This window comes from Lepidochelys kempii, chromosome 6 (genome assembly GCF_965140265.1).
Source record: "Lepidochelys kempii isolate rLepKem1 chromosome 6, rLepKem1.hap2, whole genome shotgun sequence".
Lineage (NCBI taxonomy): Eukaryota > Metazoa > Chordata > Testudines > Cheloniidae > Lepidochelys > Lepidochelys kempii.
Genome location: NC_133261.1, coordinates 25,290,876 through 25,306,195, shown reverse-complemented (window position 1 = coordinate 25,306,195; position 15,320 = coordinate 25,290,876). Strand labels below are relative to the sequence as shown.

Sequence of the window (15,320 nt, the reverse complement as noted above, 5' to 3'; positions counted from 1 at the left end):
AAAAGAACCCTTATTGGTGTGAGGAAACCCCAAACTCCCATTACTGCCAAGAGTCCCTCCAAAGAAACATCCAAGTTACAAACTGTCCCCTCAAAAGGGGAACCACATTACAGCCAGGAACCACCCTGCAAAGATGGACCCCCCTTCATAGTCATATCCTCTACAGAGTAAACCCCATTACAGGCAAAAGCACTCCAAATAGTATAGAGTCCCCAGAGAGATCATAGAATATCAGGGTTGGAAGGGACCACAGGAGGTCATCTAGTCCAACCCCCTGCTCAAAGCAGGATCAATCCCCAATTTTTGCCCCAGATCCCTAAATGGCCCCCTCAAGGATTGAACTCACAACCCTGGGTTTAGCAGGCTAATGCTCAAACCCCCTGAGCTATCCCTCCCCCCAAACACTGGTCTCTCACACTGCAAAAAGGACTATACCCCAGAATCCATTTCCATCCTCAAAAGATAAGCCCAGCTACAACCAGTAACCCCACTTCCATAGTACAGCCAGAAATTCTATTACCTGGGTGCAGTAGTTTTCAAACTGGGGATGTGCTCCCCGGGGGACACGGAATGTATTCTGTGGGAGGGTGAGCAGTTCTCTGCCCTCAGATCTGGGCAGCCGGACAGCAGCAGCTGCTGGCTAGGCACGCAGCCCTGAAGTCAACGCCGCCATCGGCAGCAGCGAAGGGTGTCAATGCCGTACCATACCACCCTTACTTCTCCGCTGCTGCTGGCAGTGATGGTGCCTTCAGAGCTGGGTGCCCGGCCAGCCACCACTCTCTGCGCTGCCTTCGGAGGTATATGTACTTGTATGGCAGAAGTGGGGGAAGGGGCTGGTAAATGACTACAGACACAAAAAAAGCGGGTATGATCAAAAATAAGTTTAAGAACTACTGCGTGTGTGTATCTTTAATAAGATCTGACACACAGGTCTGCTGGCAGGAAATGATTTTTCATTTCCTGGCTCCAGTCAGGGTTCTGAAAGGATCTGGTGAGCAAGAATGATGGACTGCAAAGACCAACAAACTGCGCAGATCTGTATCTCCTATTGCCATATGTTTTGCAGAGCCTGCTGTGGGGGTGCATGGGTATACAGATGAATATCAGGGCTCATTAGAGTCAAAACTTAAACTCCATACTAAGCAAGGGATAAACTGCTTTGTGTAGGATGAAGTCTGTGTGGGCAGCTTGCTTTCCGTCCCTTAAATAACGTTGCATTCTTGGCATCAGAATTCCCTGTTATGATGAAGCCAATACCTGCCTTGTTATCAAAAGCATTTTTACAGACTGTCATTAAAGTGTGTCACAAAACTTTGCTGTTTAGAAATATTTGCAGGGGGAGAGGGGGGAGTATTTTTTTTTAGGCGAGGGGAAGAATCAATTCAAATATGAAAGGATGGCAATGAGAAAAGATGTTTAGATCTCAAATATAAATTTAGCATGTATTAAATTCAAACATGGTGATGTGGAATATATATATTTTTAAATGACAACTCCTTTTTCCATCCTGTTAGACAAGGGGTGGACAAACTTTTTGGCCTGAGGGCCACATCGGAGTTCCAAAACTGTATGGAGGGCTGGGTTGGGAAGGCTGTGCCTCCCCAAACAGTCTGGCCCCACCCCCTATCTGACCCCTCCCACTTCCCGCCCCCTGACTGTCCCCCTCAGAACTCCCCACCCATCCAACCCCCCCCTGCTCCTTGTCCCCTGACTGCCCCCTCCTGGGACCACCCATCTTCTATCCCCCAGGACCACCATCCCCTATCCCTGTTCCCTGTCCCCTGACTGGTCCCTCCTGAACCTCCGCCCCATCCAACCACCCCATGCTCCCTGTCCCTTGACTATGCCCCGGGATCCTCTGCCCCTTATCCAACCCCCAAACCCCAGCCCCCTTACCATGCCACTCAGAATAGCATGTCTGGCAGCCGTGCCATGCCGTGCCACATGCTGCCGTGCTGCCCTGCATAAGCGCGCAGCCCCGCCACCCAGAGTGCTGCCCGCGTGGTGGCGTAGCTGCGGGGGAAGGGGAACAGCGGGGGAGGGGCCAGGGGCTAGCCTCCAGTGCCAGGTGTTCAGGGGCCAGGCAGGACAGTCCCACTGGCCGGATGTGGCCCGCAGGCCATAGTTTGCCCACCACTGTGTTAGAGGGAGGTAAGCACTTGATCCATGGACTCTGCTTCTCCAATGTAACCAAGCATTTAAGCCCACAGCTCAATGTACATATGAGTCCTGTACCTCATTTCCTTCTCTTTCTACATGCCATCCTGTAGGCTTCCACACAGCCAAACCAGGTGTATTAATTCATGATGAGTAGCTGAGGTAGATGTTACACAAACATAGCTGGGATAGGATAGCCACTTCTGATGTTGCACAAACAGGCATTACTAACTTTTTCTAACCCCTCACCCCAATTCAGTGCCAATTAAATCAATGCAAAGACTCCTGATGACTTCAGTGGGAGTTGGATTGATCCTTATGGGAGGCTTGCTGTATGCAGTGTTGTTGTCGCTGTGTGGTCCCAGGATATTAGACAGACAGGGTGGTTGAGGTAATATCTTTTATTGGACCAACTTCTGTTCCTGAGAGAGACAAGCTTTCTGGCTACACAGAGTTCTTCCTCAGGTCTGGAGAAAGTACTCAGAGTGTCACTGCTACATGCAAGCTGGGACAGATTGTTTAGAATAAGTAGTTAAGGACCATTTCAAGGGACCATTCAGGGTGAAGTGGCTAGTTAACACTGTTGGCATGCTGACATTTCTATCATATCAGGGTTAATTTCAGGACTCCTGATACCCACTGCAGCAGTCTTTTGTAGCCCATCAATGTTCCATTTAAACATCTGGTCCTAAATGTATAATAAAGTAAAGCGGGGGGGGGGGAGTTACCTCCATATATTGGGCGCCTAGGTAGACATGAAATGGATAATGATATCTTGGCCACATGAAATCATATCAAGAATGGGACAAAGTTTAACATACCTATTGCCAGTCTAGATGCAAAACCTTTAATTGCATAAATTATTTAAAACATTGTTATGCCTAAAACAATGGAAAGAGATCACCAGCTCTATGTCTTGACATAACTTGAGGTGCCTCTTTTTATAATAGCTATCCCAAAAAATGTCTGGTCTGGGGTAGAATGGTAAGAGAAAGCAATGTGGGTACGAATGGTGGATTTGCATTTTTTATTCCATGTAATACTTTGTCATGGTATGAGACCCAAGAGAGGGTTAATTTAACTCTCAATGGTTGACGGGTGCTAGTGGCCAGCCGTAGAGTAGAATCTATCAATGAAACTCTTGTGATGATATAAAGCTTCTGTCTTGTGTTCCACTTACTGTACTGTGTATCCTTGGTGATGAATGCCTGCTTAGATGACGTGCATTTAGCAGGCCAAAAGATGGGTGGAATAGATGATACATAATAGGATGGAAGCTAACTTTTAGCATACAATACACCATAACTACAGAGGTTGGCTTCTATGTCATTAACTCGTCTGCCTTATTTGGCATGGACGCATGTATTTAAACTATGCCCGTGGCTATGCACATACAGATTTATTCCAAATTGCTAGGTGGGTAGACTACAATTTCCGCTTACCAATGAGTGTGCAAATATTGCCACAGATTTCTGCTAGATGCACTTTTCACACACAATGTAACTACATGGCCCTCAATTTTCAATTCCTGTGAGTAAGTGCAGCTATTTTTATTTGATGACTGACTGACTACTGGATCATCATTCACCAGAAGCAGCTCTTCAAGCATTTCTAATGCATAAAGAACAAAGTTGAAAACAGAGAGGACCTGATAATGGGCTACAGAGAATATGTCTGAAAATAACCCCAAATCGTCTGAAAATGGCTGCTTTCTAGTAAATTAAACCTGATCTTTCCCATGTTTTGTTTTAGCAGACATAGCATCATAATGCTGGTACAGAAGAGCCTAGCCTTGGGACCCAGAATCTAGACCTCTACAGATTCTATCACTTAGAGAGCCAAAATAGTTATTCAACTGACTTAGAAAATCTGGCACTTTGCTGCTTAGGCCTTCGACAGATCTCCCTTCCCTTTAAAGCTCTGAAGGCTCAAGAGTGCTGGTGAATAAACACATAAAGAGCTCTCACATCTGAAATGAGTTTTTAATCATTTAAAGCAAAAGAAACTACGTTAAAACTAAACAAAAGAGACTCTGTCTCTTTTGTACACAAATAAATAGAGCACAGTTACAACTGGTCAGAGAGGGCACAGAAGAGGAGGAAGTCAGAAAAGGCAAAGCATTGATTTACTCTTGGAAGATGAGACTGGTGCATAGACCCTCCTAGTACTTTTTGTGCGCCATGACTTTTCTCCCCTTCATTTCAGTATTTTCTGAATGGCCCGCTTGACACGTTGGATGGTACTCTTTTCTTCACTTTCCTTGGACTGTTCGTTGCTCTTGGAATTTTCTGAGGAGTTGGATTCTGTGCACTTAGTGTCAAGACATTCACAACGGTCCACATGCAGGTAGCGGTGCATCACAGATTTCCCATTGGGGCATTGCAGTAGAACTTGCTTCTTGCTAGTCGCTGCCTCCCTGCAGCAGGAACACTTGTGCTCCATGGAGTTGGCCTCAGCAGAGTATCTGTTTGTTAGTGTGGAAAAAGATACCATTACACTTTGCCATAAGCTGGCATGCATTAGAGAGAGAAAGAGAGAGTGAAATGAAGTACGATGAGCAATTTTGGTGAATAAGCTGCTGTAAGGAATTGGGAATAATATGTAAAAGGGGCCCTCTGATGGTGAGAGTTAGGGGAGCTGCTCCTTTAGCTCAGCTGGCAGAATGCTAGGCACCCAGGTTCAAGTATCATGTAGTCTGCTGTTTTAAAAACCAAGCCATCAAGGCTAGGATTTTGAAAGGGGCTTAAGGGAATTAGGCACCCAACTCCTATTGGAAGTCACTGGGAGTTGGGTGCCCAATTTCCTTAGGCTCCTTTGAAATCCCTGCCCCAAACCATTTAAGTTAGATACTTTCTGTTCACAGCAGATCAGATGTAGTGTAGCCAGCTTCAATATAACCCTCCCTGCATCATCCTTCCAATGAAACCAGCCCTAACCATCCTATAAGGATCAGCCTAACTTAGACAGTAAACTCTTTGTGTCAGGGGCCATCTTTTTATGTTTATATACAGTGGCTACCCCAACGGGATCCTGACTGGGGCCTGTTGGTACTGCAGCAGTACAAATAAATAATCCCCATGAGGAATTTATGATTCATTTTCCACATTAACCAAAAACGGGCTTTCCTCCAGATAAGGGCTGCCAATTGTATTCAATGATAGGCTGCAAAGGATCATTCCAGTGGGAAATTCTGGTTATAGACTTAATTTGTCAGATGGTGTTCAGGAGCTGTATTCCAGGTTTCTTGCCAGGTTTTAGCAGCTATACCTCTGGTTTCTTCAAAGTTCTCTCATTCCAGAGCAATAATACTGACTCCATTATTTCAGGAGTCACAGACAGCCCTTGAGCACGCATCCTTTCAGTTCTTTACCACACAACAAGTGTCTCCCTCTGAATCCTTCTCACAAAGTGTATTTCAATAAAGTGTCTCTCTCTCTTCCCTCCTCCCGTTATATGTTCGTCATTGGAAAGTAGCTTCTCTGCTGTTGAAGTTCAGACACGGCTACCATTAGGATATTCCTTGCAATGGGAATGAACTCAATGCCACATATCCAAGTTGCTCTAACACAAATGACAAATGAGCTGGCTCTCGCTTTGTAGGCAATAAGAAATCAACATAGCTCTCTGGAAGCAAAGATGCAGCCCCATGTGTCCTTTTGCTTTGGACTTCATCAACCCTTCAGCCAGTTTCACCAAACCAGTTACAAATTTCAGTACTCATGAGACTGGGAGTTGAGCCAGTTCTAGCTCTTCTACCATTCTTCAGCCTGGCTATGTATTGTCCCTTTTATAGGAACAGTCTATATGTCAATTAAATTCAGCATCTCCTTGCCTGCTTCACTTTACTTACATTGAGAAGGTTCCACATGATCCTTCACATTGAGTCAGGTAGACTTTGTCCACAGAACGGCAGCCCTTATGGGTGATATGGTCCCAGATTTGGGTGACAGAACACGGTGATGGGCTTTCACGAGGTATGCCTGTGGGAGAAAAGAGTGGGAAAGCCCTTCAGTCAAATGGCTCCAAAAGCACCATGCTGCTTCATCACAGGCTGTGAGTCACTGATGCTTTGAAATAACTGTGTGTAAAACACAAAAGTAGCCAGAAAGGCCAAACACCTTAGCATTCAGCTTTAGCCCTTAAACTGTAGCTGTCTATTGATTGCCTGGAGAACAGACTATCTACTGAACATGTCCCTAATTGGAGCCGCTGAATGGCAAAGGAAATGATGAAACAAGTGAGGAAGAGAGAGAATGGTTCATTTATCATATATTGTTTAGGTTTATAGAAAATCAAAGTATGTGAGAGCGTTTGGGAGTCTGTGGAGAAAAGAGTGAAGGCTGATTAAATCAAAACAATGATTTCAGAATGATTATTGTTTGGTGCTATCAATGTTACTAGTGTCCAGATCAGTGCTCAGGAGCATGTTTTGCTAAGCCACATGCAGTAGCCAGTTATTAGAGGTGTGTCAAATAAACTGCTGGCAGGAATTGTAACATACCAGCTTCCAGGGCAGAGTTTCAAACCCAAGGCCAGAAAGAAAACTCTTATAATTCTTATCTAGATATTTCTATGGCCCACTTCACTGCATTAGGCACTGAACTCAACAATTCAGAAGGGAAAGTCAGAAAACCCCCCGAAATACAGTAGGTGAGCTACATTAGGAATGTCTTCCGATGCCATTGAGTTAGGTCCTTTCCTTCACCTGCCTTTCCTGTCTCAAAAGGCACTTTTGCTGCAAAGCCCCCTGTATGGCAGCACCGATTTATTAATAACAACAAAATCTGCTATGTGACCACATACTCAGCCAAGGCTTTTGCTGTGTAAATAATTTACTTTTCTCAGCTTAGACTGAAAGCTGCTTGGGGCAGAGTCAGCGTCTGACTGTTCTGAGCATACTTTATATGCTCCACAAAATAACTAGTATGAAAGTACTTGCATCTATTTAAATTAATATGTATTAGCAATAGCTTTCAGATAGGAAAAACCGGTCCCCATTTTGTTTTGTAGTGACTATATGAACACTGAGTAATTATACTCACATGTTTTACAGCAACCATTAGGCAGCAGCGTAACAGTGCCCTGAAAACAAATCAGAAAAAAATATGTTATCTGTATTTTGACGTTTTCTGCATGCACAGTGGGGAAAAATAATTTGTTCCATGGCAGGAATTACTGGTTGAAATTGTGTGGCCTGTGTTATGCAGGTGGTCAGATTAGATGATCATGATGGTCTTTTCTGGCCTTAATATCTATGAATTCACAATGGAATCTGTTGGAATATGTAATTCTCTGAAGAAAGGCTTGTGACATATAAAGCTCACCACTTACAAATTACTGTTTACCATGAATTGCACGCTGTTTTGTCTGACATACCACAGTATTTCCTAATACTTTCAACAGGAAATAAGTGTGGGGTAACTCCTATTTATTGCAACCACTGTGTCTACAGGACACTCATGAAAATATGCTGTCTCATACAAACAGGATCCTGCAGACTATAGTGTGATAGGACATTATAGCCCACTACTGGTCAATTTTTAAGCCATGGGACACTAATTACCTACTATAAACCTCAGAACCCATCAATAAATATGTAGTATATGCACCACATGTCCCTTTTGTAGGATGGAAGCATGCTTCAAGTAAATTAGTACAACAAAAAATCATAACCCCCTCCCCCGGGCTTAAATTCTTATCTACTATTTCCCGGAGCCCCTCCACGCCCCTCCCCATTTGCGGCTTGCGGCTTCAGCCCTGCGGGAGGAGCTAGGGCTTCGGGCTTCAGACACGGGGCATGCCAGTGCACGCCCCACAGGTTTGAAAATATTTGCCAGAGCTCCACTCCAGACAGCACTGGCTGAATTTGAGCCCCGATAATAACAGTTATAGCAGCTCCTCTGCCCAGTAGTGTCTTTTGACAGTAAGGTGGCTGGATCAAACTAAAATGCATTGCCAAAAGGGGTGAGAGTGAATGTCCCAAATTTACTTACAGCTTTACAATTCTCCTCATTGAACGATGGGCAGGTAATCTCTGAGGTGGAGGAGATGAGCTGACCTTTGATCGACACACAGCTATAAACGGTGCAGTTGTTTTTTGGATCGTTTTCCATTTCACCAGGCTGTATACAAAAAGGAAATTCCACATACTCAGAAGGATTCAGAATGGGCTTAGACAGAAATCTTCCTATCTTCTGAAAAAACTCTCCTCATTTCTCAGCATAAAAATACTAGATAAATAACTGCCTTGGTTAGCAGGGTAGTGACTGTATTGTGGGGTCCCATGGGTGGAGGGGATCTTTGGAGCTCGATATGGAATTTTCCTTGGGAAAGAAAAAAATCCCTGTGTGGGACCAAGGGATTCTGGAGATAAGGACAAATAAGTGGGTGACATTTTGATTAGGGATGATGAGTAAACTGGTAGCTATTAAATAGGAATAGCCCTTTACTCAAAAAGGGCAACACAATTGAATCATGTTCAAGCTTTTCTGGGACCTTTCCACTTCTTGGTCAAAAAAACTGCAAGAAAGGCTCTTCTCATAGTATTTCTGAGAAAGGTTGGAGATCTTATCAGATCAGGCTGTCTTCCAGATCAGAGAAATTCAGATAACTTTCTTTCAGATGAGCAGCTGAACTTTTAAATGCACATCTGAATTTAACCACTGAACCTTTCCTTTCCCCCATCACTAATTGCCATGTCTTTCCTCCCAGTTAACACTTTGAAGAATACAACAGGAATGCTACAAGTTTAGTAGACTCCTAAGAACAGCAGCACACTTACATTCAAGATGAGGACAGTGTTGTCATCCTTATTTACAACACACTTGGTCTGCACGCATTTTGGACAGCATTCCCCTTTCACATCTTTAAGTTCATATCCCTAGGAATTAAAAAAGCACTAGGTTAAAAGAAATATTTGAGAAACAAACAAAAATGTAATAGTCTGAGCACCAGATTAAGGCGCTCTGTAAAAACCCAGCTAAATAGCAGCACTGATTATGATTTTAAGGATAATCTAGATCTGTCGTGTTTTCTAACAGACGGAGATCACCAGGTGAAGAGAAAAGGGATAATGAAAGTAGAAAATAAATGAAGGCAACAAAGGCATTATAATAACTACACTGTGCTTAGATGTCACTTTATCTTCAAAGCATTTTTTAAAACACGGTTAGCTAATCCTCACAACATGACTATGATGCTCATAAGTATTATTATCACCATCTTTAAGATGCAGAAAACTGATTGCCCAAGGTGAGCCAATGTCAGAGCTCGAATTAGGACCTAGGAATTCCCACTCATTTGTTTAGAACATACCTCTCTCAAGCATGGCTACTTTTCAAGAAAATGTGCATGAAAAAATTTTTTTTTAAAGTTTGTTACTTACTGGCTGGCACACTTCAATGCACGGAATGTGCTTGCATGAGATGACATTCAGACCACTACTGTTCGATTTGTCAGTGCAGACACAAGTGTGGCACTTATCAGCAAGGACTGGGGAACCAGGCTAGATTTTTTTTAAAAAGCAAGAGTTCTGGTATTAGCAAGGCATGATGTGTATGAGAAACGTATCTCTAATATCCAATACTTCCCCCACAAACAAACATCCACTAGGGGAAACACGTCATAGACACAGAGGACAAATATTCATGCTATGCATTATGGTGCATACGAAGTGGGTAACTTAATATCTGTCTGTATTAAATAAATAAAATAATTACTGGAGCCAATAGAATTATAGGGGGTGTAAGCCAGTACAGAATGTGGCCCTTACCCATCCCTCTTTATTTGTGACAGCAAGGCCTTAATATCATGCAGCAAAGTGCTGATGTTAAATGTGCCTTAATTTTTTAGGGATATGTACATTGTGTATTAAGAACAAATCTTTATATCCATGATGCTGCTGCTTAGAGCCAGTGCTTCATTCTCTCTTACCTGCAGCAACTTTCTCTGAAAAGTGTTACACTCTGTGTAACAGATAAACCCCTGACTACAGCTTGGGGTGGTGGGGGGAGGGGGGAAGTTGTCTCTAAAAATTAATTGTACCAAATGCAAACTGCCTCAAAGCACGTAAATTAAAGAGTGTTCTTGGGACTCAAATGTTTCTTGGGACCCATGAGTCCTTCTCATGAAGAAATGGAAACTTACCAAGTACTCAGCATTCTGAAGCACACAAACCTTCTTGGGAACTGTGAAATAAGGCAAAAGTTGTATGGTTATACATGCAAGGAAAGTGCCAAATTTTATTATCCCAGTCATGCAAATTTCCTCCACAAATAATCACAACAGAAATGTTAAAAGTGTCACCCAGATTCTCTTTTTGCAGTGCAAATTGTGCAATACATGGACACAAATATTGTAAGGTACAATTTGCACCCACAAAAGAGAAAGGCTGTCTGGTTTGAATATCTATATCCCAGGTTTTACATCCCAGGATGTCCACTGGACAGTTGCAAATTGTTTCCTGATATGTTTAGTTGGAACTTTCCAGGAATGGTCATCTGCTTTTCCTATCGCTAAAGTTCATAGGGACAATTTCTTATGGGAGGACTCAAGACCCAGTCAACAATCCCACTATTCTTACATAGGCATATAACCAGAAATATTTGACCTGACCAGGGTGAGCTATCTCTCATCCACCTTGCACTACCATTTTCACAGCTACTACTTGGGCTCGCCCATGGTAGCAACCTAGAATCTAAGCCTGGTTTTGTTGCCTCCTCCGAAAGAGAAGCATACAGTGTTGGCTACCAAGCTTAATGCTCAAGCAATACTGACTGTTCTCATATATTTAAAAGTGACTTACCGCACTCATATGTAGGACAGCACTTGCCAGGGGGAATATCGCCAACAAGTTTGTAACCCAGTTTACATTTAGGAGGGATGGTTGTGCAAAAGGTCACATTGCATCCTGCAAAGGGAAAAAGCCAAGAGAAATGTAAAATACCGGCTACAGAGAGAAATATGCCACTTGGCCGGGCTCAGTCCAAGCATTTAGCTGGCCTGGGCTTCACAGACTAATCTCAATTAATTAAACACAAATGAATAATGCAACCATTATTGCAAAAGAAAGTCTGAGGGGCAGTAGAGTGCTGTAAATGAAGCAAAAGGGGAACTTACTGCAGGAAGTTATGTTGCAGCAGATGTTGGCAGGATTGACTTCAGTGACCTCGTAAAAGCCTTCATCACTGCAGCTTGGTTTATCCTCTTGCTCTGAACATTTGAGGGGCTCACAGACAATGCCACTTCCACCCTCCAGGCAAATGCAATTCTTACAGTCAGACTCAAACCTTTCCCCAAACTGTCGTTAAAGAAAGAGAAGAAAGCAATTAAATGAATAGTTAGTGAAGAGAAAAAAACCCATAAATCTGTTGTTTTCAGTGGGCTGTGCTGTGTGTTTAAGTGTAAGTATGTGTACATGTATGTGTTAGGAGGGAGCAGAATGGAATTATAAATTATCTATTTTGTAGTCTGGAAACTGATCATCAGGAGCTGTCTAAAGACAATATCTCCCACTAATGTATAAGTCAAGCTGAGATAAATATAAATCAAGGATTTTCAAAATTCCACTCACCTACCAAATAAGTGTATGGATGAAAACCTGGGAGTCTTTACAAAACAGGACTGGTATGGAGGAGAAACAAAATACTTGCAATGGCAAAGCAAATGTGTAACATACCTCTCTAGGTTCATTATCTGGTCCAACACACCCTGCAAATAGAGCAAAATAAATCTCCATTACCACTGATACGATGACAGGTAGCCAGATTCAGAACTATATTGTATAAATGACCTGGCAACAACAAAAATGAAATGCAATACATTTAAATATGGTAACACAACCTACCACAGATTTTTACACAGACATCCACACCATCACCATAAGGTATTGTTCCCTCAGGACAGAAGCAGCCTTCCACGTGACTGGTTTGATTTTGTGCAACTTGGCTGTACAAGACAAAAAAGACCACCATTATCATCAATGACACACAGTGGAAGGTTGGCCAAATATATTTTATCCAGAAATATATGGGCAAAAGAAACTGCATATGTGACATTTATAGACTGTAAATCATCCTGATTCTAATCTTAGTTTATTCCACTATACAGTATTTGATTCAGCTGTATGAGAGGATACCAGGGCAGATACAATGATAACCAGTTAAAGGCTGTCTCAAAGATTTCTATTTTAAATCAAGATTGTTAAATTGGATATTCCTCACTTCTCTGTAGATTATCTATCAGTGGGTAGTTGCATGGGACCTGACTGGCAGGAAAGTTACTATTTACCTTGACTGGCAGGTCACCTCTTCAATAGGACCACATGCTTTGTATACTTTGTGTGATGGGCACTCAAGAGCTTGAATGGAAGAAATACAGAGAAAGAAATATTTCAGCAAGACCATCATAAGCAGGTCCAGCAAGTGTACACCTTTGACAATCTTCAAACAAACATTGGAAACAAATAGATTTAAAAATATGTCACACTCATTCAATAACATTGCAGGTCTGACTGAGAACCATAACAACCAAGAAACTCAGACTTAAGAGGGAAAAATCCATCCATGGCCCCTCCCGCAAGTAGACAGGTATTGCAGGGCCTCTGGGTGGTAGGTGATTTTACATTAAGTAACATATGCAAAGCACATCCCCATCCTGTTGTGCCAGGGTAAGGACAGGATTTGACCTTCTGAATACAAATACTTTTGTTTGCTAGGGTTTCTTAGAGCCACATTTTCGAAGATAGGAATGCCCCCACACTGCACCAGCAAAAAAAAGTTGGTCTCCCATTAAATATGTAAATGCACCCATTGTGCCTGCAAAATCCACATACTAGGCACACAGGCATTTGCTCAAACAGATGTAGAGCATTTCACTCACAATGAGAACACATGCATTTTTACAGGCTCATCTATTTCCCCCATCTTTGAAATCTGGCCTGTAAAATTATTTCAACAAAGCTTTTGGTGTTTATTACAGTCATTAGAGACTTGGAGAGCCAAGTAACCCATTAACGGAAGGGGAACTGAAATAGACCCTACAACCAATAGTTCGAGTTAAATGGCAGAAAAATGTCTCTACTTACGGCAGGTATCATGGGTATGTCCTCTCCAATCAACACAGACACCCTGGTCAGCGCAGACGGCAGCGTAGCTTTGCAAACTTGCACACTCCAATTTAGAATTGGGAACAGCACAACTGTCAAAAACGCAGGCTGCATAGAAGTGGTCAGGGTTGACAAAGGGATGGCATGCTTTGAACGGGCTAGAAGCAGAAACATGTATCATTATTAGTTACTGAATGATCCGTGCTCAGTTTAATATGCTGTATGCCATATTTTAGCATGATGGGAGATTTGAACAGGACTCATCAATGATAGATCAACATTTCGCTGGAGTGCAGCCTTCCAACACACTTAGACCTTAATCTTTAGACTATCCACCCACTACTCTCTTTCCAAAATACTGCTTCCCACCTAGTAGCTGGAGGAATATAATTGAGCGTTGCCATGAATTAGAGTTGTGGATAAGACTTGGTTGGACATTTCCTCTTTTTGAAGCCACATCCTGAAACTCAAGCATGAGATCCCTTTGGGATCTTCAGGGGACCTACATCTACTGCTGAGAGAGCATGGTAGAGGAGCAAAGTGGAAAGGGATGGAGAAGGCCAAGGGATCCCAGAAGAGTATGAGAGGGCCAAAGAATCATTAAAGAAGGCTGAAAGGCAGTGAGCAAGTTGCAAAGATTAAAACAGATTAGGAGGGAAGCTAGAGAGAATGGAAAAGAGGGAATGGAAGAGAGAGAAGGAGCTGAAGCAGCTGCAAGAGATGATGAAGCAACAGCAAATATTTGCATTTCAGATTGCCACTGAATTCCAAAATTAAAGGTCTGTACACACTTCTAGTATATTTACCCTTCTTTAATGAGCTTGCAGAGATCAGATGGTTTGCAGGGTGGTGGGGTGATAGGAGGTGCCTTTGTAGGTGAGGATGGAAAGCAGTGTGGCTTTTCAGGGTCATTAATCACCCAATGATCTGCCATGGTTTCACAGTTATTTATGATCTCTCCACCTGGTAACATGCAGTCATCTGCTGTGTTGTTGGTACAAGTGCCTAAAATTGACAACAGGAAGAAGAATTCACACACAAATCTTCACTATCAAATAATCATTGTATTTCCATCCATCACAGAGAACCAGCAACACATCTCTCTTACTGCCAGAGCTTACATTTAACTTTTTGTATTTCATTCTAAAAGTAGAAAAATAGATCCTCACCGCACTGTCCTTGGGTGTTGTTGCCAAACCTCTGGTAGGGCAATCTAATTGAGAAAGCCAATCCATTGTAGGTTACGTTTACCCCAAGTCTAGAAATGTCCACTACATGATTTATGCCTGACTTAAAGACTCTCACGCCGTATTTTTCGTAAGGTGTAGCCACTTCCATATTGTTTACCGTCACCTAATGTGTAAAGGAAACGGAGAAGAGACATTTTGTATGATGTTAATAAAAACTATCTATCAATCATTAACTTACATTGGAGATACAATATAAAGGAAAGTAATGTTTATGTCTCAGAGCTTCCTTGCTTTCTATTTCTAATGAGCTATATGTTTTTGCACATGTGACTGAAATGTTGAACTCTCTCTCTAAGGCCCAATGAAGGGGTACATCAGCCTGGGGATACATTTGCAGAATTTTGGAGAAATGAGGATGGAATTTAGAATGCAGCCCCCCTTAAATGTAATAGGAGATGCCTGCTAAATTTTCACTGCACCTGAGCTGAAATTTTCTCTCTCTCCCCAAAATGCTCCAAAGAAAGGGAAACCTTTGATCTACATTTGTACAAAAATGGAATTGAATGAAATATGGGGAGAAATTTTTTATCATTTACTAGTTCAAAACAAGGTGGTGGGCCTAGTGCAGCGATTCTCAAACTATGGGGTGGTGCAGGAATATGTCAAGGGAGGTCCGTGGGGACGGGGGGTGTTGTTTGTTTTTTAAGAGCTTGGGCTGTCAACCCTGGGTGGCTGGTGCTTGTGCGGAAGGACTGTGCACAGCTGAGAGGCAGGGATAAAGGGGACAGCCAGAGCCCCACCGCCCAAGCTCAGGCTCCTGCCTTATCAATCCCTCACTGGGAAGGAGCCCATGCTCAGGCTCTCCTCCT

General features: G+C 42.7%; 1 protein-coding gene across 1 annotated transcript in view; it reads right to left on the bottom strand.

Moving 5' to 3' along the window:
* Positions 1 to 4,306: 4,306 nt before the first annotated feature.
* The window catches only part of MUC2 (mucin 2, oligomeric mucus/gel-forming), a 62,866-nt gene continuing 51,852 nt past the window's right edge, over positions 4,307 to 15,320 (bottom strand). The window contains 15 exon segments of the mRNA XM_073350318.1: positions 4,307 to 4,621; positions 6,008 to 6,137; positions 7,200 to 7,239; positions 8,151 to 8,279; positions 8,939 to 9,037; positions 9,542 to 9,661; positions 10,303 to 10,343; positions 10,961 to 11,065; positions 11,275 to 11,455; positions 11,834 to 11,865; positions 12,002 to 12,102; positions 12,445 to 12,514; positions 13,241 to 13,419; positions 14,068 to 14,266; positions 14,431 to 14,614. Of these exon segments, the coding sequence (XP_073206419.1) occupies positions 4,354 to 4,621; positions 6,008 to 6,137; positions 7,200 to 7,239; positions 8,151 to 8,279; positions 8,939 to 9,037; positions 9,542 to 9,661; positions 10,303 to 10,343; positions 10,961 to 11,065; positions 11,275 to 11,455; positions 11,834 to 11,865; positions 12,002 to 12,102; positions 12,445 to 12,514; positions 13,241 to 13,419; positions 14,068 to 14,266; positions 14,431 to 14,614 (1,878 nt within the window). The 3' untranslated portion in view covers positions 4,307 to 4,353.